Source organism: Phaenicophaeus curvirostris, chromosome 36, assembly GCF_032191515.1.
Source record: "Phaenicophaeus curvirostris isolate KB17595 chromosome 36, BPBGC_Pcur_1.0, whole genome shotgun sequence".
NCBI classification, from domain to species: Eukaryota; Metazoa; Chordata; class Aves; order Cuculiformes; family Cuculidae; genus Phaenicophaeus; species Phaenicophaeus curvirostris.
The window spans coordinates 14,829-38,666 of NC_091427.1; the positions used below are offsets into that span (position 1 = coordinate 14,829).

The window sequence follows — 23,838 nt, forward strand, 5'->3', positions numbered from 1 at the left end:
AGCTGCTGCCCTAGAGCAGGTTCTAATTCAGATTTTGTGGCTGAGATGGCAGATGTGCAGTGCTGTGCTCGTGCATCTCGGGATGGTGAGGAAAGGCTGTGGATGTGGTCTTCCTGGACTTCAGCAAAGCCTTTGACACAGTTTCTCACAGCGTTCTGCTTGAGAAACTGTCAGCCTCTGGGCTGGACAGGCGCACACTCTCCTGGGTGGAAAACTGGTTGGATGGCCGGGCCCAGAGAGTGGTGGTAAATGGTGTGAAATCCAGCTGGAGGCCAGTGACAAGTGGGGTTCCCCAGGGCTCACTGCTGGGTCCAGCCCTGTTCAATGTCTTCATCAATGACCTGGATGAAGGCATCGAATGCACCCTTAGCAAGTTTGCGGATGACACTAAGCTGGGTGGAAGTGTCGATCTGCTGGAGGGTCGGGAGGCTCTGCAAAGGGATCTGAACAGGCTGGACCGCTGGGCAGAGTCCAATGGCATGAGGTTTAACAAGGCCAAATGCCGGGTCCTGCACTTGGGGCACAACAACCCTATGCAGTGCTACAGACTGGGAGAAGTCTGTCTAGAAAGCTGCCTGGAGGAGAGGGACCTGGGGGTGTTGGTTGACAGCCGACTGAATATGAGCCAGCAGTGTGCCCAGGTGGCCAAGAAGGCCAATGGCATCTTGGCTTGTATCAGAAACGGCGTGACCAGCAGGTCCAGGGAGGTTATCCTCCCTCTGTACTCGGCACTGGTGAGACCGCTCCTCGAATACTGTGTTCATTTCTGGGCCCCTCACCACAAGAAGGATGTTGAGGCTCTGGAGAGAGTACAGAGAAGAGCAACAAAGCTGGTGAAAGGGCTGGAGAACAGGCCTTATGAGGAGCGGCTGAGAGAGCTGGGGTTGTTTAGCCTGGAGAAGAGGAGGCTGAGGGGTGACCTCATTGCTCTCTACAACTACCTGAAAGGACGTTGTAGAGAGGAGGGTGCTGGCCTCTTCTCCCAAGTGACAGGGGACAGGACAAGAGGGAATGGCCTCAAGCTCCGACAGGGGAGGTTTAGGCTAGACGTTAGGAAAAAATTCTTTACAGAAAGGGTCATTGGGCACTGGCAGAGGCTGCCCAGGGAGGTGGTTGAGTCATCTTCCCTGGAGGTGTTTAAGGCACGGGTGGACGAGGTGCTGAGGGATATGGTTTAGTGTTTGGTAGGAACGGTTGGACTCGGTGATCCGGTGGGTCTCTTCCAACCTGGTTATTCTGTGATTCTGTGATTCTGTGAAAAGAGGGGTTCCCACTCAGGACCTGGCTTTAACACCATATCTGCACCTTTTCCTGTCTTTCAGCCCATCTTCATCTGCGCTCAGCCTGCCGAATACAGAAAAGCCTCCTCTGAAAATTGTAATCAAATTATCAACCCTTCAGGTGCTCAGCTCCCCCCTGAAAAAGCGCCACCATGAGGCAGATGGCAGCCCTCATTCTCCATCTGTCAATGGCAAAGGTGACACCTCCAGCCCGCCCAGAAAGAAGAGGTGCACACAGGGGGACTCGGTGTCCCTCACTGGGGAGGAGGCAGGCAAGAGTCCCAGTGGTGGCCAGGAGGAGCCAGGCTGCCCAGAGCTGGGTGCAGAGCACAAGGAGAAGAAGAAGAAGGAGGAGGAGGAGGAAAAGAACAATAATAAGAAGAAGAACAAGAAGAGGAGAAGCAGGTCAAAAGAGCGCTCTCCTGGGACTCTGTCCTCAGGCAGCTGAGGGGCGAGGATCTGTTCTGTCTGAGCAGCAGCAATATGCGATTGGCAACACCGGGCTGCCGATGGAGCCAGGATCTCCACAGCTCTCCAGAGCGCCAAGCCAAACCGTGGGGCCAGCACACCACCTGGGAGCCACAAAGCATCTCATTCTCCATCTGTGAATGGCAAAGGTGACACCTCCAGCCCGCCCAGAAAGAAGAGGTGCACACACAGGGACTTGGTGTCCCTCACGGGGGAGGAGGCAGGCAAGAGTCCCAGTGGTGGCCAGGAGGAGCCAGGCTGCCTGGAGCTGGGTGCAGAGCACAAGAAGAAACATCATGAGAAGAAGAAGAAGAAACCTAACGAGAAGAAGAAGAAAAAAAACAACGAGAAGAATGTGAAGAAAAATAATGAGAAGAAAAAAAAGAAAAATAACGATAAGAAGATGAAGAAAAATAACAAGAAGAAAAATAACGAGAAGAACAAATGAGAAAAAGAACGAGAAGAAAAAAATAGCAAGAAGAAAAATAGCAAAAATAAAAATTAAAAGAAAAATAAAAACGAAAGAGAAAAAAGAAAAATTAAAGAGAAAAAAGGGAAAGAGAAAGAGCTACTTAAGGACAGTGTGGGTCCAGCCTCAGGCTGTGCGGAGAGAGAAAACCCTGTGCTCTGGCCCCAGGACACCTCCTACCTTTGCACAGCTAAAAAGACTAAATTTAAAGGAATGGTGAAATGGACTAGGAAAAGAACATTTGCCTGCCAGCAACTGAAAAACCAGCGGTGGTTCTGAAGCAATACTAGCCTGCCAAGGGAGCCAGCCTAAGACGTCAGATTTGAGCTCCAGCTCCCTGCCTGCTTCTGTCCGTTGCTCATTCTCTCCACCTCCCATGTGGACAGGGCTGGTACCCACCGCCCTCCTCCCTCTTTGAGTTGCAGTGGAGTTTTTTTTTACCCCCCGCCATCACCACCCCTTCCCCTGCCCTCCCTCCCCATTCCCTGGCTCTCCCACCCTCTTTTCACCCCTCACTATGTTCTTTTCGCCCCTCACTGTGTTCTTTTTGCCCCTCACTGTGTACTTTTGCCCCTTGTGGTGTCCTTTCCCCTTCTCTATCTCCCTTCTCCCCTCGCTGTGTCTTTTCACTCCTCAACATCTTCCTTTCCCACTTGCCGTGTCCTTTCCCACTTGCCGTGTCCTTTCCTTTGGCTGTGTCCTTTCCCCCCTCACCATCTCCTTTCCTGCCTCAACATGTCCTTTTGCCACTCGCTGTCTCCTCCCCCCTCTCCGTGTCCTTTCCCCTCATGGTGCAATTTCACCCCTCCCCATCTCCTTTCCGCACTTGCCGTGTCCCTTCCCCTTTACATGTCCTTTCACGCTCGCCATCTCCCTTTCCCTCACCGTGTCTTGTCTCCTCGCCATCTCCTTCCCCCCTCGCCATCTCCTTTCCCCCGTCGCCATCTCCTTTTGCCACTCACCACATCCCTTCCCCTTGAAATCTTCTTTCCACCTTCACCATGTCCTTTTGCCCCTCGACGTCTCCTATCCCCTCACCACCCTCCTCTTCCCTCTCCCCCTGTCCCATGGCCCCGGGGGTGGCAGGGATGGAGGAGGACGGTGCCTGTGGTCAGTGCGGGGACAGCAGAGCCCGGGGGGATAGGGGGACACCCCGGCTGGGCTTGTCCTGCCCCGGGGCTCGGGGCCAGCACTGCTGGGAGCCACAGACCTGCTGCCCGCGGCATCGCTCCTGCTGGGTCATGGCCCTGCAGCGTTGTCCCTGCTGGGCTCTGGGACCTGATGCCTGCAGGGTTGATGCTGCCGGGTCACAGGCTGTGGACCTGCTGCCTGTGGCACCGGTCCTCCTGGGCTCTGGAACCTGCTGCGTCGCTCCTAGCAGGTCATGGAACTGCCGCCTGGGGCATCAGTGGTGCTGGGCTTGGGGACCTGCAGCATCAGACCTGCCGGGCTTTGGGACCGGCTGCCCGCAGCATCAGGGCTGCCAGACTCAGAGACCTGCGGCATCGCTGCTGCCGGGCTCTGGGACCGGCTGCCGCTCCCCCTTTGTGTTCAGCTGCTGCCTCTGAGCGCTGGCAGAGTTCTGCAGGGGAGGCTCGTGTCGATGGTGTCGGCTGAACAAACCTCTCTGGGTCGTGGGCGCATCTGCCTGGTGCAGGAGCACCCGGGCTGTGCCCAGGGCCTGCTCGCAGGGTGGGCCGAGCAGGGCGAGGGGGCGAGGGGGCTGCAGGTCCCCTCTCTCATGCGGGTGCAGTTTGCTTCCCCGCTTTCCTGCCTCCTCAAAGCTCACCCATCATGTGGGGTGAGTGCCCAGTGCTGGAACTGGTGATGTGAGAGACCAGTGCCCTGGGGCACCTTCCCAGCCTGTCCCTGCCACCAAGGGCACCCACTGGCCTCCTCTCTCCTGCACCTGCAGGGCTGGGCTCTGCCCCTCACACCCTCTGCAGCGTGTCCTCCCCCTGCATGGTCACACAGCTCAGCCAACACTGGTGGTCTCCTCTCCCCGGCACTTCCCAGCTCAGCCCAGTCCCTCCCAGCTCTCCCCACAGCCCTGATTCCTCTCCAGCCCCACAGAGCAGCCCAGTCTGCGCTGGCCCCATGGCGGTGCCCACCGCAGGGTGCAGCAGAGCTCTGGGCTCTCCCCACAGCCCCAGCCCCTCTGGATGGCACGGCAGCTGCTGGGGGGCAGAGGTGGGTCTCAGTCTCACCCGCAGCCCAGGGCTGGAGGCTTGACCTGGAACAAGGACATGGAGAGCAGTGGAAATCCAGGACTCCCGATTTCAACCCCAGCAGATGCCACCACAGCCTGACTGCTCCCCCTCTGTGCCAGCCCCTCTGCCCAGTCTGGGATAGGAGTCTGAGCTCAGCAGCAGAGCACCCTGGCCCACAAGAGGGCTCGCAGGAAGAGTTTTCTTTTTCTCATGGATTCTTCTCTGCAGGCACAGAAATGCTCCCTTGCTCTTCCGCAGGGACATCCCTTTCCCCAGGGAAGCCCGGCTGCCAGTCCTGGTTCCCTCTCTGTGCAGCCCACAAGGCCATTTCTATGATCAAGCTTCTAAGTTCGGGCCCTTCTATGTACTGACCTTTGTATGTCTCAACTCTTCCGGGAATATTCTATGACCTGACTCTCCTATCACCCTTCTGTTACCCGACCCCACCACTCTATGACCTGACCTTTCTAAGGGGTCTCACAGGCAATGAGCCAACCAGGTGCCTCCTGCTGTCCTGTCAGAGACACTGCCAGGTGGGAGCTTCAAAGCACAAATCCCAGCCATGAGTCAAGGTCTGACGTGTCAGCTGCTTCAGAAAGTGGAGACCTCACAGTCTCTTTCCCAGCCATGTTCCTGCTGCTGGCCTGTCCCCTCCAGACGCAGAAGTTACCTCCAAGCCCCCTTCACGGCCGTTGCCTTCTTGCAGGATTATGGGTTCTTGAGACACACCTGGCCACATGATACCTTGTCCACCCAAGTTGATGGCAGGAAGGAGCACCAGGGGAGGTTTAGGCTGGATGTCAGGAGAAGGTCCCTTCACACTCAGGACATTCTACCATTCTTTATTTTTCCTACAAACAAACCAACACCTCTCTCCAAACAGCCTCAGCAATCACCTGAGACAATGCACACATCAAATAAAAATAGTTGTGGAAAAGAAACTTGTAGGGCATTTGAAAGGGACCTAACAGCCCCCCTCCCATTTTCCTCTCCTACTCCTTCTCTTTGGCTGTGGCTGACCTGAAGAAGCAGTCTGGCAGCTGGGCTGTTCCTCAGCAGCCTGGTCCATCTGCCTGGTTGTGCCATGGGAACGGAAAGGGCTTTTCTTTTTGAGGGTTGTCAGGAGACTGTTCCTTTTCAGGAAGACAGATAGTTCCATGTGTCCTTTCTGAAGACGGACAGGGCACTTTTCCTTGGAGGACTCAGGGACCTCAGACTGGGAGGGGACTTCTGCCAGTTATTCCTGTAGATTGGAAATCTGTAAAGGAAAAGGAAAGTCATTTCCTTGAGTCATGGAAGAGGCCAGAAGAGACTCTGGGTAGGAAAGGAGTCACAGACTGCTCAGAGGCAGAGGTTGTTATTGGGATGTGATTGAGCCCATGCATTCAATGGAAAGATCAAACCAACACCCAAGAATGCTTTACCCAGTGCACTGTGAACAGCTCCACAATGCCTGGAGGATTCCCGCCTGGAAAAGGGGATTCCTCCTCCTCATTTTCCAGCCTTCACCATTAGTTTACGACTCAGCCTTTCCCACAGCATCCATGCCCTTTGCATGCCAGCATCTGCTCAATGCTCCCAAAGTTTCACTGGGTGCTCAAGAAACCCCTGTCCTGATCAGGAGCCGTGCTGGGAGGGAGCAAGCCCTGCCCTGAGGATTTGCTTCCCAGGGCTCACTGGTGAGCTTCGCAGTTCCTCCACTCAGGCACCTAAAAGCATTTCCATGACACTATCCAACAGCTGTCAATTAATTTTTCTACAGTTCTAAGCCAATTCCACTCAGAATCACTGAGGTATCACAGAATCAGAGAATCACAGAATCAGCAGGTTGGAAATACCTCCAGGATCATCGAGTCCAACCATTCCTATCAAACAAGCCATCAACAACAGGCTTGAGGCTCCCACTCAGCCCATGTTTTGCCAAGCGATCTCTGAAAAAGATCTCTGAGAAGATCTCTGAAAGCTGGCCCAGTTCAAATTTTGCGTGTATGCTGGGGCAAACGGACAATATTAGCAGCAAGCACGGAGCAAACGGCTGTTGTTCTCATGCTTGCTGGCTTGTTGAGACCTTGAAATCTTGATTAAGACCTGTGGGTTAATAGGAGAGGAATGCACTAGGCAGAAAACATGAAGATAAGGGGCACATCTGCGGAAAACGGGGAGGTTGCACTCTGTCGCTGCACTGTGGGATTCTCACAAGTGGAAATTCACTGAGATAGCTGTTACTGGATACAGAGGCAATAGATAAGATTTGCATTCTCTAAATAAAGTTGATCTCAATTCTCACCCCCATCGATGAGGTCCATGCATTAATTGCTACATTGAAGTTTCTCTAATCTAGAGAAAATGGACCTGGTTTGGAGCAGGGCTTTGCTGCTGCACAGCCAGAGGGACAGAGCATGGAATCTGCCTTCCCCCAGGGATATGATCAGAGAGTGGAGCTGGGTGTGCAGCCAGGGGTGCCCTGGGCTGTCCTTGAGAGCAGGATCCCTGCCCCCAGGCTCTGTGTACCGGGGCAAGGACGCTGCTGCCGGCCAGGGTGAGCAATCAGCCTGCCTGGGGAGCTTCCCCTGGTGCTGTGGGGAGAAGTTGTGGGTAGGAGATGTAACTCGTGGTAGCAGAGGGTCCTTCTGCTGTCGAGAGCGTGCTGAATGTGCCAGGGCTGCTCACGCCTACAGATCAGGACATTTCTAAGAGGATATTTCAAGGGGAAGATCAAAGCAGGGATTAAGTTAAAGGCCTTGTGAGGGATGTGGTGGTAGGAGGACGCCTGGGACAAAGCAGTAACAAGATGATAGGGTTTTCAGTTCCAGGTGATGTGAAGAGGGTGGTTAGCAGGACAGTCACATTAAACTTCCAGAGGGCAGACTTCGGACTGTTCAGAAGGCTGGTTGGCGAAGTCCCACGGGAGACAGTCCTTAAGGGCAAGGGAGCCCATGAGGGCTGGGAGCTCTTCAAAAAAGGAAATCCTAGCAGCTAAGGAGAATGCCATCTCCATGTTCTGGAAAAAGAGACAGTGGGGGAAAAGAACCAGCTTGGTTGAGTAGGGAGATCTTGAGAGACATCAAAAAGAAGAAGGTCTATGAGCTTTGGAAGAAGGGACAGGTGTCTTGGGTGGACTACAGGGAGGAAGTGAGATCGTGCAGAGAAAAAATCAGGAGGGCTAAGGCCCAACTAGAAATCAGATTGGCAAAGTCTGTGAAAGATAATAAAAAATCTTTCTATAAATATATTAGGAGGACTAGGGAGAATATACAGTCCCTATTGGATGCAGAAGGAACAACAGTGACAGAGGATGAGGACAAGGCTGAGTCACTTAATGCCTTCTTTGCCTCAGTCTTTAATTGTAAAGAAAGTCGTTCCATCTGTGTACAAACCCAGGAGCTGGAGGAGCAAAATGAGGCTCCCGTGATCCAAGAGGAGGTGGTCAGAGCCTTGCCAGCCCAACTAGACACTCACAAGTATATGGGATCGGACGGGATCCACCCAAGGGTTTTGAAAGAGCTGGCAGATGTGCCTGCCAACTCCCTTCCCATCATCTTCCAACTATTCCTGGAAGACTGGGGAAGTCCCACTGGACTGGAGGCTGATGTTGTGCCCATCTACAAGAAGGGTCACAGGGAGGATCCAGGGAACTCCAGGCCTGTCAGTGTGACCTCAGTGCCAGGGAAAGTCATGGAACAGGTGATCTTGAGTGCGATCATGAAGCACATGCAAGAGAGGAACTGAATCTTCTGCCCCACTGCATGGAGAAGCACTCCAGGTTCCAGTGTGATGTCTGGGAAGGATTCCATTTCCCACTATTACACGGGCTGAAGGAATCTTCCTGGATGGAGTTTTTTCAGACTTTGATATGGCAGCACTTTACAGCTTGTTGAGGTGGATCGCAAATTCAAAATAGCTGCTATCTAGTCATCAGTTGATTAACCATTTATTCATCCATTGATTAACAAAGCAATTCGGAGCTATTCAACAAGACTTGCTCTACCTAAATCTATAACCTAACTACAGATACCAAATGAGCAACGTTGTCTGCTCTGCCCCTCAAGCCTTTCCAGCCCACGGGTACTGAAGGAGCTCCCGCATCAATTTAAAGAATGCCACCAGCTTCTGGTACGGGAATGGAGACGGCGTAGTGCTGTCGGTCTGCGTTGGCTTCTGAAGGGTCACTGAGGTGAGCGCTGGCACCTCAGCTGGGGTTGGCGCAGGCCTTTCTGCTGGCTGCACCTCAGCTGGGGTTGGCGCAGGCGTTCCTGCTGGCTGCAGCTCCGTCTGTAACAGGATCCAGTTGAAGAAATGCCGAGTGGAGACGTAGACCCCCGGCCGACGGACTCTGGCGCAGCCTCTGCCCCAGCTGGTCACTCCCACCAGCCAGAAGAGCTCAGCCCGTGGATCCCGGCAGACGAGAGGACCGCCGCTGTCTCCCTGCAGCAAAGGAGAGAGGATGAAGGGGACGTTGGGGTCTCTGTGGGTGTGAGGCCTGGCTCCTGCTCTCTCCCAGCAGCTCCAGAGCGGTGTTCCCTGCGCAGAAAGGCTCCGCTCTGGCGCCGGAGCCGGCGAGACCTGGTCTGGGAGGGGGGTTGGGGCGGCCGTGCCGGGGCTGCCTGCGCTGCTGGGTGTCGTCTCCCGCTCCTACCTGGCAGGTGTCGATGCCGCCCTGCGGATATCCTGCGCACAGGTTGTGCTGGTGGATGGCCCCGCGGTACCAGCCGCTGCCGTTGCAGACGTGGGTATCGATGAGGAGGACCTGAGCCTCCTGCAGCACGTCGTTTGATGCTAGAGCTGGGAGCACAATCAGGAAGGAAGTGTCAGCAGCGCGTTGCCGGTTCTCCTGCCTTGCTTGGGGGAGCCCCTTCCCTCGGGTTTGCCTTTGCCTCTGCAGAGGCATCTCAGCAGCGCGTCCCTCCCGTCTGGCCCTGGGGAAGGGGTCAGACCCGTCTCTCCCGGGGCAGATGTCCTCGCAGGCTGACGCTGCCTTTCACCTCTGCTTTTAGGAAGCCCAACCCATCTCTGCACCCGGGACGCGAGTACTTCTTTTTTTGGAGCTCACCTCCCTCAGCGGTGGCACCCCAACCGCCCACGTAGCAGGTGGTCAGCTGGGACACTTTGAGCGAGGGCTGGGGCACGCAGGCGACCTGCACGTAGACGTTGCACTGGACGGGCTGGTCCAGTTCCAGCAAGGCGATGTCATTGCTCTGCGAGATGTTATTGTACTGATCGTGGACCAGGAGCCGCTTGATGTTGCGCACTTGAGCCTCGGGACCCAGGTGACTCAGCTGGGTGGCACCGGCCACCACACGCCATGCCTCAATGTTCCTGTGAGACAAAGGGAAAGAGGGTTTTGGGGAGCGGAGCCACGTGCTTCGGCAGCTTGGCTGTCGGCTGCCTTCTCCTTCCCAGGGGAGAGAGGGAAGCAGCGGTGTGGAGAGCGCGGCCGCCCGAGCGTGGCTCAGGCCCGAGAACCGTCGAGCTGGAGGCTGACAGGAGGCGGTGGCAGGAACCCAGCCTTCTCCTGAGCCGTCTCTCCGCTGGGCTGGGAGGGAGCGGGAGCACCGCGAGGAAACGGGGTGCCGGTCTGCCGCGGTGCTGCAGGCTGGGCGCCTGCCAGCGTGGCGGGGATGTCCCTGTTCCCTGGTGCTCCTGACCTGGCCTCGATGAAGCAGTGGGCAGCTGTGAGGACCCACTCTGGGCTGATGAGGGTCCCTCCGCAGACGTGCCACATGCCGGCTGCCCAGGGGCTCTGGATGCTGACGATCCAGGGCCAGGACCCCGCCTGGGCATCTCTGCCTCCAACGACACGCGACGTGCTGTAGCCGTGATCCATCAGACGGAGTCCGCAGGTCCTGTGGAGACCAAAAACTCGTGACTGTCCTACTCGGTGCCTCTAGGATTCCTTTAGCCCCGCAGAGGAGTTGTGCCTGCGGCCTGCGTGCTGCCGGGGACCAGCGCCTCCCAGCCTGGGTCGGGGGAGCTGAGATGTGGCCACAAGGGACAAGCGGGCACCCTCCAGCAAACCCCAGCAGAGCCGCCCCAGCTCCCTCCCCGAGCCTGGGGCCACTCACTCGCAGGTGTCACCTGTGCCCTGCACGGACTGGCACAGAGACAGAAGGACAAGGACGAGGAGCACACGCATGGTGCCAGCGACACGTGCCACCACAGTGACTGAAAGCTTGTTGCCACCAGGACAACAGCCGACAGACTGCCTGCCGGGCTCCCGCTGCCTGCAGAGCCCTCGGCCCCGGGCTGATGTCACAGAGGCGCTGGTTGTGGGCACCGGGCACGTCGGGTGGGGGGTGGGGGGCAGCGTGGGGCGTTGCAAACGGGAGACGAGATGGGGGGGGGCAGAAGCTCAGGTCAGACCCCCCGATGGCCCCGCTGGATTCTCTGCTGTCCAGATCCCACCGTGCCATGGGGAAAAAGACTTCTTATACCAAAAATAAACCCCATAGTGTGAAGGAATCGAGCTGGCATCCTGCTGTGTGGTGAAGGACTCCAGCTCCCAGCATGTCATAGGCTGAAAGTGTCTAGATCCCAGCGTACGGTGGCGTGAACGCCCTCATCTCCCAGCTTGCCGTGGGCTGAACACTCCAGCTCCCACGTGCCATAAGATGGGGAACTGCAGCTCCCAGCTCCCCAGAAGATGGATCGATCCCACTCCAAGCATCTAAGGGGCGCGAGGGACAGAAGAAAGGACTCCAGCTCCCAGCACGCTGTGGGTTGGGGGAATCCAGCTCCCAACATGCTGCAGCGTGAAGAACACCAGCTCTCAACGTGTTTTGGGTTGCTGAGGTGAGCGCTGGCAGTGGGGTTGGCGCAGGCGTTCCTGCTGGCTGCAGCTCCGTCTGTAACAGGATCCAGTTGAAGAAATGCCGAGTGGAGACGTAGACCCCCGGCCGACGGACTCTGGCGCAGCCTCTGCCCCAGCTGGTCACTCCCACCAGCCAGAAGAGCTCAGCCCGTGGATCCCGGCAGACGAGAGGACCGCCGCTGTCTCCCTGCAGCGGAGGAGAGAGGATGAAGGGGACGTTGGGGTCTCTGTGGGCATGAGGCCTGGCTCCTGCTCTCTCCCAGCAGCTCCAGAGTGGTGTTCCCTGCGCAGAAAGGCTCCGCTCTGGTGCCGGAGCCGGCGAGACCTGGTCTGGGAGGGGGGTTGGGGCGGCCGTGCCGGGGCTGCCTGCGCTGCTGGGTGTCGTCTCCCGCTCCTACCTGGCAGGTGTCGATGCCGCCCTGCGGATATCCTGCGCACAGGTTGTGCTGGTGGATGGCCCCGCGGTACCAGCCGCTGCCGTTGCAGACGTGGGTGTCGACGAGGAGGCATTTGCAGTGACTGATGCTTGAAGTATCTCCTCAGTTTCCTCCATTAGTGTTCCACCTGCATGTCAAAGAGAGAAAAGGTCACAAAAACCCACCAGCAAACAAGGAGCAAGAGGGAAAGCAACAAGCAGAGGCCTCCAAAGTGACTCCAAAGTGCTGGCTGGGGACACGTGTTGTGTTCTGGCACTGTCAGGCTTTGCAGAGGCAGAAAAAGCTTCTTTTACCTGCTTAAGCGTCCTCTTCAGCTCAGCATTGAACTCCTTCAACTCGGTCTTCTCTTCTTCCACCTTTGCAATAGTTCCCTGCAGACATTCCAGCTGCTGCAAGAGGAAGCTCTTCTCTGAGAGCCACGACTGCTGCTCCCCTTCTGCAATAGCCTGCGGGGTATTCCGAGAGGAAACTACGTGAGCTGGTACTACAGAAAGGATGGGGGGCTAGAATCAACACATCGGGGACAGTGAATGGACTCAGGAATGGACAGTACTAAATTCCAAGTTTTCCTTCTCTTCTGAGAGTGTTCTTCTCTCTAGGAGAGACCTCTACTGCCTAGAGTTTTCCCTGTACCATCCTCTAGAAACCCTCTGTTCCCTCCCAAAGGAGTCACGGACAGATCACCGGCTGTCTTTCTGTGTCTGATATCAGGACTAGTTTTCCCATGCCTTTTTAGCTGGATCTGCGCTTTTATTTCTCAAATATCTCTATTTTCTCCTCACTGTCTTCTCTCAGACGGGTGATACAGCTTTCTGCTACTAGTAAACTTTGTCTTCTCAGCCTTTACTCCAGATGCAGATTACACAAATTATTGCCCAAACCATACCACGTAAATAGAGACAAGCTTGAAAATGAATTTGACTTAAGCATCAACGGCAGAAATCTTCAGAATTTAGGAAAATAACCACTCTGAGTCATAACCGAGTTTTACATGGCTATGGCCCCTTTTCCTGCTTATTCAGAAGAATGCAACTGCAGAAGTTAAACCAAAAAGCAACCACTGTTATAAACGTTCTTCTGCTCTTGTAGCTGTCTGTAGTCTCTCCGCACAGTCCATGACACTGGTCATCTCTCTTTTTGGACTGTCTTCTCCTACTTCAGGTGAGTAAGAGGTGATGCAGCAGGTGATTACCCCGCTAATTCAGCTACATAGCCGAACCCCCTGCCACGGGCAGGAACACTCCCACTGGATCGTTCTCCTTCTCTGCCCCCAGGGCTTGGCTTGGCCCCGGCAGCGGCATCGCTGTGCTCTTCCCCTTCCACCCTGCTCTGGGGGGCAGCTCATTCCCACCTCCCCGGACGCAGATCACAGAACCATAGAATCCCCAGGTTGGAAAGGACCCACCGGACCATCGAGTCCGACCGTTCCCCTCAGTCACTAACCCGTGTCCCTCAGCGCCTCGTCCACTCAGCCTCCCTGGTGGAGCCTGAGGCCCTTCCCTCTCCTCACGTGTTGACTACAACTCCCGGCATGCCCCGCGGCGGACTCGGACTGCCGGATCCCGTGGCGAACTACAATTCCCGGCTTGCCCCGCGGCGCTTCCGGTCACCGCGCCGGAAGCCTGTGTCTCCGCTTCCGGCCCGGGGCGGAGGGTCCCGCGGCGGGCGGTGCCGGGCGCGCTCGTTGCGGCGGCGCCGTGGGGCCTCGGGGCTGGTTCCTCCCCTCGGTTCTGGGGCTCCGGCCCTGCGGGGAGCGGCCTCCGCCCGGCCCGGCTTCGTGCTGCTGCTGCTGGCGGGCGGCCTGGGCTCCGGGGCCCTGGGGTGTTCCGGGCACCCGGACCGGCTGGGGCCCGCGGGCTGCGCTTCCCCGCCTGGTACAGCAGCTCCGCCGCCTGCAGCCCCTCCCGGTGCGGCCCTGGGGCGCGAGGAGCCGGGCCGCCCTCTCCTCCCTCTTCCCCGTCCTCGTCCCCCCCCTCTCTCTCTGCCCTCGTCCCCCCCCCTTCTCTGGCTTCATCTTCCTCCAGCTTTGCCCTGGTTCCCCCTCTTTGCCCTCGTTTCCTCCCCTCATCCTCATTCCACCCCTTCTGCCGTCGTCCCCCTTCTCCTCTTGCCTCCCACCCTTTGCATCTCGCCCCTCTCTGTCTCCCCCTCTGCCCTCACCTCACTCCCTCTGCTACCCTCTTTCGCCCTCTCTTGCCCCCCCAGCTTCATGTCTCCCCTCTCTTGCTTCACTCCCGGACCCCCCCATCTACCTTCATCCCACCCCACTTTCCCACGTCTCCTCTTCTGCTTTCATCCCCCTTTGTGCCCACGTCTGCCCTCCTGGCTGCCTTCATCCCCACCATCTCCCTTCACCATCCCCTCTCTCCACCCTCGTCCCCCTGTCTCTCCCCGTCCCCCCGTCTCTCCCCCCTTCCCTCGTCCCCGCTCTCTCCTCCCCGTCCTGCCCTTCTCTGCCCTCCTGGCCCCTCACGCCTGCCCCGTCTCCTCTCTCCCCAGCACAGCCCTGCTGACCGGCCCCTTCCAGACGTGCTCTGGGATCTACCCCGGCATCTTCAACCCGGACTCGCGGGGGCTGCCGCTGGCGGAGGTCGCCGTGGCCGAGCTGCTGAAGGCCGAGGGCTACGCCACGGCCATGGTGGGCAAGTGGCACCTCGGCTTGGGCCAGAACGGCTCCTTCCTTCCCACCCACCGGGCCTTCGACCACTTCCTTGGGGTGCCCGACTCCCACGACCAGGTGAGGAGCTGGTGGGCATTGAGCGGGAATGGGGAGAGAGCTTGAAGGGATGAGGGAAAGGCTGGGGATGGATCTTCCTGGACTTCAGTAAAGCCTTTGATACAGTTTCTCTCAGCCTTCTGCTTCGGAAACTGTTACCTCTGGCCTGGGCAGGAGAACGAGCTCCTGGGTGGAAAACTGGTTGGCTGGAGGGCCCAGAGAGTGGTGGGAGATGGAGTTAACTCCAGCTGGAGGCCAGTGACAAGTGGTGTCCCCAGGGCTCAGTGCTGGGTCCAGCCCTGTTCAGTGTCTTTATCACTGACCTGGATGAAGGCTTTGAGCGCACCCTGAGCAAGTTTGGAGATGACACTGAGCTGGGAGGAAGTGTGGATCTGCTGAGGGTCGGGAGGCTCCAAAGGGATTTCAACAGGCTGGACCACTGGACTGAGACCAACAAAGCCAAATCCTATGATTCCATGAAGGACAAAATGTTCTTTGTTCTCTCCAGGGCCCCTGCCAGAATCTCACCTGCTTCCCACCCGACACCAAGTGCTTTGGGACCTGTGACCAAGGTGTGGTGCCAGTCCCGCTCCTCTGGAGCCAGAGCATCGTGCAGCAGCCCATCTCTTTCCCTGATCTGGTGCCGCTCTACAACAAATTCTCCTGGGACTTCATTGCCAGCTGTGCCCGACGAGGCGTCCCCTTCCTGCTCTACCAGGCATCCCACGTAGGAGATGGGGACGTTGCTCTGGGCTGAGGGGAAGGGGGAAGCCTTTGTTCTGTGGGGAGGGACCAGGTTGGTCTCAAGACCAGGTTGGATGGGGCCTTGGGAAGCCTGCTCCAATGAGAGGTGTCCCTGCCCATCACAGGGGGGTTGGAACTAGATCATCTTTAAGGTCCCTTCCAACCCAAACCATTCTATGAGAGCAGGGCAGCACCTCAGCTCCCGCAATCCCCCTCTATTCCTCTCTTGTGAGATCTTGGCTGGAGGCTTGTATCCACTTCTGGAATCCTCAACATGAGAAGGAGATGGAGCTGTTGGAACAGGTCCAGAGGAGGCTAAAAAGGTGATCAGAGGGCTGGAGAACCTCCCACACGAGGAGAGGCTGAGAGAGTTGGGCTTGTTCAGCCTGGAGAAGAGAAGGCTCTGAGGAGACCTTAGAGCGACCTTCCAGTACCTGAAGGGGCTCCAAGAAAGCTGGAGAGGGACTGTTCACAAAGGCTTGTGGTGACAGGATGAAGGGGAATGGGGATAAACTGGAGAGGGGCAGATTTAGGCTTGATATAAGGAAGAATTTCTTCACCATGAGGGTGGGGAGGCCCTGGCGCAGGTTTTCCAGGGAAGTTGTGGCTGCCCCATCCCTGGAGGTGTTCAAGGCCGGGTTGGATGGAGCCTTGGGCAGCCTGATCCAGTGGGAGGTGTCCCTGCCCATGGCAGGGAAGGTACCCCTTCCCTGGAGGGGTTTAAGGGATGGGTGGACAAGGTGCTGAGGGACATGGGTTAGTGATTGATGGGAATGGTTGGACTCAATGATCCAGTGGGTCCTTTCCAACCTGGTGATTCTATGATTCTATGACTCTTGCTTTGGCTTTACGTCCTTGCCTGGCTGAGTTCCCACTGTCTCCCCAACCACCCTTGCCGTGTTACTTTTCTTCCTTGCCCTCTCGGCCTCCTCTGTCTCCTGCTGCCACAGCCCCCATGACTCACACTTGCTTTGTGCACCCATTCTAATAGACTCTCATCCTCCATGGTCCTCATGGTGCTTCCTACCATCCACTCTGCCCCTTCCAAACCCCATTTCCTGGCTTTTTCCTATGTCCCTGCTGCTCTTCCTCCTCCTTGGAGCTCCTCCCCGGTGCTACTCCCCATCTTCTCCCCCTTCCCTCACCAACCCCATGCTCAGGGCACCATTTCACTCCGTGCACCACCTCAGATTACTCCAAGGGCTTCGGTGGCCGCTACGGTGTGGAGAAGGACAAGGTGGACAAAGCAGCCGTGGGTTTTGACTGCCAGAGCCAGGCGGAGAAGCACGACTCTCAGAAAGGTGAGCTGGGGGAGCCCAGTGCTGCAGGCAACGTCAGGACTGGAGCTTGGGACTCTTCTTAGTGGGGCCGTGGAGCACTTGGGGTTTCCATGAATGGTGGAAAAGCCACAGGGAGCTGTTGGTTGCTCAACGCTTGGAGCAAGGGGATGGGACAGGTGAGGAAAGCCACTGGATGAAGAGGAGCAGCAGATTTCTATGGGCACAGGGATCTCCTGGGCAGTATAGAGACTATATGGAGGTGTTTAAGGGATGGGTGGATGAGGTGCTGAGGGACATGGGTTAGTGATTGATGGGAATGGTTGGACTCGATGATCCGGTGGGTCTTTTCCAACCTGGTGATTCTATGATTCTACGATCTCAGCACTGTCCTTGCCTATCAAGCTGGACCATTCTTTTGCTTCCCCTTGCAGAGTGCTGCTGGCTTTAAGGAGATGGCAGCTCCCACCTCCTCGTATGAGAAAACGAGACCAGTGGAGGCAGGTGAGACAACTGATAACCAACCCCGGGCTTGGTGGGAAGCTGTGAGCCCTGTGGTCCCCCTGTGGCACGTGCTGTGGTGGGATATGGATTAACTTGCTTGGAGGGGCAGAAGAAGGTGGTTGAGCTGCATGTTTCTCTGGGAGAGGCAGAGATCTGGGTTTCTCCTGGATGCTTGGTGGAAGGGAGCCACTGCACAGGCTTGATCAGCTGTCTTCTCCACAGGAGCTTCCAGCGGCCCCGGCAGCCTGCGATCACGCTTTGAGAACATGGCTAAGTTAGCAGAGGAGGAGAGCAGAAGGCAGGCGGAGGAGGAGCGAGTGAGGCATCAGGCTCGGGGTAGCCAGCCAGCTCGGTGGAAGGTGAGCCATGGCCATCCTGTGGTGTCCTCCAAGGCTTGTGAAGCAGACTTTTCCTTTCAGCTCCATCTCCTTCCACCTGGTCTCTTTACAGTAACCTCCTGCCTGAAGTGCTTCCCTGCAACTGCCAGGGTCTTTGCTCCTCTGCTTCTCTTTTGTGAGTCCTCATCTGGAGGACTGTGCCTAGTTCTGGAATCCTCAAGAGCAAAAGGGGATGGAGCTCTTGGGACTGGTCCAGAGGAGACTACAAGGATGATGTGAGGGCTGGAGCATCTTCCATATGAGGACAGGCTAACAGAGTTGGGGTTGTTCAGCCTGGAGAGGAGAAGGCTCCGAGGAGACCTCGTACTGACCTTCCAGTACTTGAAGGGGCTCTAGGAAAGCTGGGGAGGGACTGTTCCCAAGGGCTTGGAGTGATAGGACGAGGAGCAACGGGGATAAACTGGAGAGGGGCAGAGTTAGACTGGACATCAGGAAGAATTTCTTCACCACGAGGGTGGGGAAGCCCTGGAGCAGGTTGTCCAGGGATGCTGTGGCTGCCCCATCCCTGGAGGTGTTCAAGGCCAGGTTAAATGAGGCTTTGAGCAGCCTGATCCAGTGGGAGGTGTCCCTGCCCATGGCAGGGGGGTTGGAACTGGATGATCTTTAATGTCCCTTCCAACCCAGACTATTCTCTGTTTCTCTGATTCTCTGATTCTATTGAACTTCTCAGTTGTCACCAGATTTTCCCTTCCAGCACACAGTCAAGGATGTGCCCTCACCTAGCCATGGTCTCCTGCGCTTTAGCCTAGGCTCCCTCTTGCCTCTAGTATCACAGAATCATAGAGTCACCACCAGGTTGGAAAAGACCCACCGGATCATTGAGTCCAACCATTCCTATCAAACACTAACCCATGTCCCTCAGCACCTCGTCCACCCGTCCCTTAAACCCCTCCAGGGAAGGGGACTCAACCCCCTCCCTGGGCAGCCTGGGCAGTCTGTCGCAGATGGATTGTGAATGGTCCGTGTTTATACTGCCAACCTCATCTAGGAAGCTGTGTCTCTAGGTGGGCAGATACTGACTTAGGCATAGTGCTTTCTGAAGATGTGAGCCCATCAGTCTGAGTCATACCACACAAAGTTGAAACTCATCTTCTCCTTATTTCTGTGCAGAAGAATGCTTTATAACAAACGTTACTCTGAACTCAAGGGGAACTAAGAGAAGCCTCCCAGCAGCTAGAGCAGCTCAGGCAGGAGATGAAAGAGCAGCGAGAGAACGGGCAGGTAAGTCTGACTAGAGGCTAGGTTGAAAGAACAGGCAGGTGGCAATGGGATGTGAGCTGCGAGAGCCAGCTAACAGAGCAAAGGGAAGTAACAAGAAATTGCAATGCGAGTTGTAGGACTGAGGAGGCAAGGACAAATGCAAGCTGGGCAGGTAATAGATAGAGAACAGCCCTGCTGGGAAGGGTTTTGGGTTGCTTGGGGATGAGAAGCTCAACATGAGCCGGCAGTGCGTGTTTACAGCCTAGAAAGCCAACCGTATTGTGTGCTGCGTGCATACCCAAAGCGTTCTAGGATTCTATGATTGTACTTTACTGCAGGCCCTGAAAGCACAGAGCATGGTAAGCTCCAGTGATCAGCAACAGGAAGGAAAGGTTGCAACAGAAGCAGAGCTGGGTAGAAAAGCAGAAAGAGGTGGCTGAATGAATGTGATGTTGAGACAGAAGGACAAAAATGTTGTAGCTGTTGGCAGGTCCCAGTAACACATTCTCCACTTGTGTTTATAGAACGTCACAGAAAAGCTGCAGACAGAACTGCAGGGAAGTCAGAGCGAGATCAAGGCCATCAAAGAGGAAATGAATATCCTAGTTCAGCAGAGGAATGCTCTGCAAAAACAAGTGACTGAAATACTGATTGGTACTCCAGTCCTCAAGCAGGCGGTCTCTCCCCTTCCTGCCTCTCCATTGCGGAGCAGGCTCGTGGGGATATCCCTCTGACTGCCATCATAGTGTGGTCTCCATCTCGGCTGGTCTGAAGGAGACTTACTGGTCAGCTGCTGCCCTGGACAAATGGGCTCGTCCTTTTGCTTGATCACCAGCAGTCATCAAAATGGATTTCTGCTGGCCAGTTACTGCTAGCCTTCTTTTCTAAGGTGGTTCCTCAGACAGATGTGGTGACCCACTTGAGTTTTTAAACAAGTTGGCTGTATCTGTTGTCAATCTGGTACTGCCGCAATAGGGTGAAATTTAAAGCTGTTCTTTTCCTCACAGGATATGATATGACTGACAGTGACAAGCTGTAGTATTTCACTACTTTGTTATGTTTTACTTCAGGTGGAAGAGTTGTCATCTGAGCTTGCAACCTCCAAAGAGTCCCAGCAACTGATTTGCCACAAAGCTTAGCAAGATCTGAATGAGGCACGGGAAGTGTCAAGAAAGAAGATGCTGGAGGCTGTGCACCTGCAGAAGATCCTGGAGGAGAAGAGGAGTCAATGGGAGGAGGTGGAACGTCAGAACAGGGAGCTGCAAGCATGTCTAAAGTCCCTGGAGATGAAGAAGAGTCAAGGGAAGAAGTGGAGCATCACAACATGAAGTTTCAGACTTCCCTAAAGGTCCTTGAGAGTGAGAATGCCAGGTAAATGGAAGCCTGTGAGACTCTCCGTTCTGTTGAATGGGTTTCCTCTTTCAGATCTTTGCATACGTAAGTGGCTCTGGCAGCATTTCCTAAAAAGCAGAGTTCTGAACTCTCCATGCAGATGGGTTTCATTTTCTTTTCCTTTAATCCTCCAGTTAGAGTTTCCCTGAAGACAGTGGCTTTTGGAGTAGTCCTAAGAGTTTATTAACTGTTATACCATGTAGTAATGAGTGCGTGCTCTCTCTTTCAGGCTGAATCAGTCTCTGAAAGAGAAAGAAGTGAAGGTCAGGACCCTGGAAGAAAACAACCTTGCCCAGCACAAGGAGGTGTCTCGGCTTCTTTCTGCTATTGAGCAGAGCCGGCAGCAATATTCAGATGACAGAAGAGAAATACAAGCACTCCACAACCAGGTAACCTATGCACTAGCATCCTCTTCTCCCGGGACATGGAATAACACCTTCAGGCTGTAGGCCCCTCTCTGTTTCCCCTCCCAACAACACACGCTCCTTCTTATTTTGCCCAGTCTTTGCCCATTGAAGTCAAGGCTGGATCTGCCTCTATTCTCCCCTGTTCCTTGGTGGTTCTTGGTATTAAATCTCTGAGAATCATAGAATCATAGAATAACCAGGTTGGAAGAGACCCACCGGATCATCGAGTCCAACCATTCCTATCAAACACTAAACCATGTCCCTCAGCACCTCGTCCACCCGTGCCTTAAACCCCTCCAGGGAAGGTGACTCAACCCCCTCCCTGGGCAGCCTCTGCCAGGGACCAATCACCCTTTCTGTGAAGAATTTTTTCCTAATGTCCAGCCTGACCCTCTCCTGGCGGAGCTTGAGGCCATTGCCTCTCGTCCTGTCCCCTGTCACTTGGGAGAAGAGGCCAGCTCCCTCCTCTCCACAATCTCCTTTCAGGGAGTTGTAGAGAGCAATGAGGTCTCAATGAACTTCTCAATTAATTCTCACAAGCCCAGTGTCTCACAATCTTTAAAGAAAAGTTAGATCTGAAAAGGAACTCAGTCATCGCATCATTTATTGCTGTGATTTATTGCAGTGTAAGACTGAAAACACACATTGCAAAAACTCCGTTTTGAAACCAGCAATGTGTTAAGCGGAGAAGCTGTAGGAGCCCTGTCCTGGATGCTCCGGGGGAAGGACGTGGTGGGGCCCGGCTGCAGGAGCAGGGTGGCAGCGCCCTTCCCAGAGAGGCCGTGCCGCCGTGTGTGGCATTTCCCTGCTCGCTGCCACCTGTGAGGCGGCTGCCCCCCGTCACCCGCCATTCGGTGGGTCTGTCAGGGGCGTCCGACCCCAGCTCCTGCCTCCCCTTCTGCTTGGAACGTCCCGAGTTGCCCCCCTGCCCCGAGCTCACCGTGCTGGGCACCCGCAGCCCATGTCTTTGTGACTTCATCCCGAGGCCAAGGGCATCGCCGGCAGCGCCAGCGCCGCGGGCATCTGTTGGCTGCTGCCTGGTGGCAAGAAGCCCTCGCCTGTCGCTGTGCCACGTCTTGCTGGAAGCATGAGCGTCCTCCTCGTCCTCGTGCTGCTGGCCCTGTGCCGGCCCGTGCAGGGCACGGGGGACACCTGCGAGTGAGTGTCCCGGGCTGCGGGGATCCCTGCAGGGCGCCCGCTGGTCCCTCGTGGCCACAACACGGCTCCCCAGGGCTGGCACAGCTCCTCTGCGGGGCTGAAGCTGAGGCGGGGGGGATGCCCGCCCGCCCCACGGCGTTCCCTGGCCGCATCGCGAGGGAAGGCGGCCGAGCTTCAGCCCCAGCGGTGGCCAGGCACCCGGCAGGGCACTCACGAGCCTCTGGTTTCCACAGGACCTGCGGACACCGGCCCATGGATTACGATGCTGGCACGTCGCGTGTCGTCGGGGGCAGAGATGCCCAGCCGGGCGCCTGGCCCTGGATCGTCAGCATCCAGAGCCCCTGGCAAGCCGGCACGGGGCACGTCTGCGGAGGGAGCCTCATCGGCACACAGTGGGTCCTCACGGCCGCCCACTGCTTCACCGGGACCACGTAAGGAGTTGCTGAGAACAGGGACTCCCCTGCAACGCTGGCAGCCTCCAGCCCCGTGTTCGTCGCTCCGTAGCGCTGCTTTCCTCTCCCCCCTGGAAAGGAGAAAGCGGGGAAGTGCTGGGCTGCTGCAGCGCGTGGCTGTGCCCCCTCCCACCCCGCTCTCCATTTGCCTTCCAGGAGCACCGAGATGTGGCGTGTGGTGGCCGGTGCCACCGATCTGACCCAACTGGGCCCCGAGGCTCAAGTACGGAGCATAAAGCGGCTCCTTATTCATGAACAATACAACGAGACCTCGCAGAGGAACGACATTGCCCTGCTGGAGCTGGACCAGCCCGTCCGGTGCAGCTCCCACGTGCAGCTCGCCTGCCTGCCTGACGCCTCGATCCGAGTGTCGCAGCTCGCGCCCTGCTACGTCAGCGGCTGGGGCGCCACCGACGAGGCATGTGAGTTCCTCAAAAGTGCTCGTGTCCCCAGCGCCCCCTTGGCACCCTGGGGCGGTGGGTTGGGCGTCCCGGCAGCAGGGGCGAGAGGCAGCGTCTGCCCCTGGAGGGGTGGTCCTGCCCCACTCCCCAGGGCGAGACGGGAGGGATACACCGGCACAATCCTCTCCGGAGGCAAAGCCGACCCCAGGCAGGGCAGGAGGAGAGCTGGCAACGCGCCGCTGGATGTTCATTTCTGTCTGTGCCCACAGCCGGAACCTCCCACGTGCTGCAGGAGGCCCAGGTGCCCCTCATCGACACCCGCGTTTGCAACAGCAGCGGGTGGTACCGCGGGGCCATCCACCCCCACAACCTGTGTGCGGGATACCCGCAGGGCGGCATCGACACCTGTCAGGTAGGAGCAGGCGACGAGTCGGGGCCCAGCGGCACCAGCAGCCCCGGCACAGCCACGCAAACCATCCCACTGCTCGTGGGGCTCACCTCCCCTTCCCCATCTTCCAGGCTCTGCCCCGAAAACCCACCCAGCGGTCCTGGCCGCCCTCAGGTCCAGGGGCCAATCCTGGAACATCCCTCTGCCGCACAGCCAGGGTCACGCCGTGCAGAGAGGAGAGAAAACCCAGCGACCCCCTCCCAGAGCGGGTTCTGCCAGCTCCTGCAGCGGAGCAGAGCCCTTCTGTGGAGGGAACACAGCTCTGGCAGCTGCTGGGAGAGGGGGAGCCGGCCCTCATGCTGCCAGAGGCCCCCCAGCACCCACAATCCTCTCTCCTCTGCTGCAGGGGGACAGCGGGGGTCCTCTCATGTGCACAAAGCGCCGTTCGGACCGCTTCTGGCTGGTGGGACTGACCAGCTGGGGAACAGGCTGTGCCAGGGTCCGTCGGCCGGGGATCTACACCTCCACGCAGCACTTCCGAGACTGGATCCTGGTGAAGATGGGGATGAACCCAGCAGGGGCGGCTGCACCGACCTCACAGCCAACACACGCGGGCAAGACACCCTGTCCAGTTCCACAAGGGAAGATAAAAAAGTTGGTTAATCTGCTGCAGGCTATCCTGAAGTCCATAAAGGAAATGTACGCTTGAGCAGCACGATGGATAAGATCTGGTGCAATGACCCTTGTCAGTTTTGAATCTGCAGTTAAGTTTTTGATTCATTTCTAGCCAATCATTCTGAACAATTTAGAATTACTTTGTTGACCAACTGATGATTAAGTGTTAATAGATAGTAGCTAATTTACTTTTGTGATCCACCTCAATAAATTGAAAGTTGCAGGCTGGGAGGTGGCCTCGTTCACCCCACGGCAGGCTGGGTGCTGGACTCCATCACCATGGAAAGGGTCTGGGTGGATCGGGTGGATCCATCCAGGAGGATGGTACCAACCACTGAACAAAGGCCACGATTGACGCGGGGGTTGTTGCGGAGGGGAATGGCTCGTAAGGGTGGAAGGGAGCCATGGAAAGGGCAAGGTGGAGCCTGGCTGAGGAGGAGTGAGGAGGGACAAC

General features: G+C 56.7%; 2 protein-coding genes and 1 long non-coding RNA gene across 4 annotated transcripts; 1 reads left to right on the forward strand and 2 right to left on the reverse strand.

The window, feature by feature from the left end:
- Nucleotides 1-8,469: 8,469 nt before the first annotated feature.
- LOC138732696 (acrosin-like) lies at nucleotides 8,470-10,260 on the reverse strand. The gene is made up of 4 exons (XM_069879351.1): nucleotides 10,073-10,260; nucleotides 9,478-9,743; nucleotides 9,064-9,209; nucleotides 8,470-8,852 (listed from the first exon to the last, which is right to left on the reverse strand). Exons 1-4 carry the CDS (start codon nucleotides 10,249-10,251, stop codon nucleotides 8,472-8,474), a joined length of 972 nt encoding a protein of 323 aa, XP_069735452.1. The 5' UTR covers nucleotides 10,252-10,260; the 3' UTR covers nucleotides 8,470-8,471.
- A 1,375-nt stretch (nucleotides 10,261-11,635) lies between these two features.
- On the reverse strand, nucleotides 11,636-13,191 carry LOC138732718 (uncharacterized). The gene is made up of 3 exons (XR_011339310.1): nucleotides 13,116-13,191; nucleotides 11,966-12,118; nucleotides 11,636-11,799 (listed from the first exon to the last, which is right to left on the reverse strand). It is a non-coding gene; the product is annotated as an uncharacterized lncRNA (long non-coding RNA).
- Nucleotides 13,192-15,154: 1,963 nt separating this feature from the next.
- Nucleotides 15,155-23,613, forward strand: LOC138732684 (acrosin-like). 2 transcript variants are annotated; one of them, XM_069879333.1, is made up of 9 exons: nucleotides 15,155-16,433; nucleotides 18,422-18,532; nucleotides 19,582-19,882; nucleotides 20,133-20,292; nucleotides 20,936-21,468; nucleotides 21,702-21,899; nucleotides 22,077-22,342; nucleotides 22,591-22,733; nucleotides 23,116-23,613. In XM_069879333.1, the coding sequence occupies exons 5-9, from the start codon at nucleotides 21,398-21,400 to the stop codon at nucleotides 23,416-23,418; spliced, it is 981 nt and encodes a 326-aa protein (XP_069735434.1). In that variant the 5' UTR covers nucleotides 15,155-16,433; nucleotides 18,422-18,532; nucleotides 19,582-19,882; nucleotides 20,133-20,292; nucleotides 20,936-21,397; the 3' UTR covers nucleotides 23,419-23,613. The 2 variants fall into 2 exon arrangements, with proteins under 2 accessions (XP_069735434.1, XP_069735435.1); XM_069879334.1 differs by lacking the exon at nucleotides 20,936-21,468 and having other exon boundaries at nucleotides 15,157-16,433.
- Nucleotides 23,614-23,838: the final 225 nt, after the last annotated feature.

Coding starts and splice junctions, on each gene's coding strand:
- LOC138732696 (XM_069879351.1), bottom strand. CDS start 10,251: ATGGATCACGGCTACAGCACGTCGCGTGTCGTTGGAGGCAGAGATGCC. Junction 9,744..10,072: donor CACTGCTTCATCGAGGCCAG/GTCAGGAGCACC, acceptor TTTGTCTCACAG/GAACATTGAGGCATGGCGTG. Junction 9,210..9,477: donor GGGTGCCACCGCTGAGGGAG/GTGAGCTCCAAA, acceptor TTGTGCTCCCAG/CTCTAGCATCAAACGACGTG.
- LOC138732684 (XM_069879333.1), top strand. CDS start 21,398: ATGAGCGTCCTCCTCGTCCTCGTGCTGCTGGCCCTGTGCCGGCCCGTG. Junction 21,469..21,701: donor GGCACGGGGGACACCTGCGA/GTGAGTGTCCCG, acceptor TGGTTTCCACAG/GACCTGCGGACACCGGCCCA. Junction 22,343..22,590: donor GGGCGCCACCGACGAGGCAT/GTGAGTTCCTCA, acceptor CTGTGCCCACAG/CCGGAACCTCCCACGTGCTG.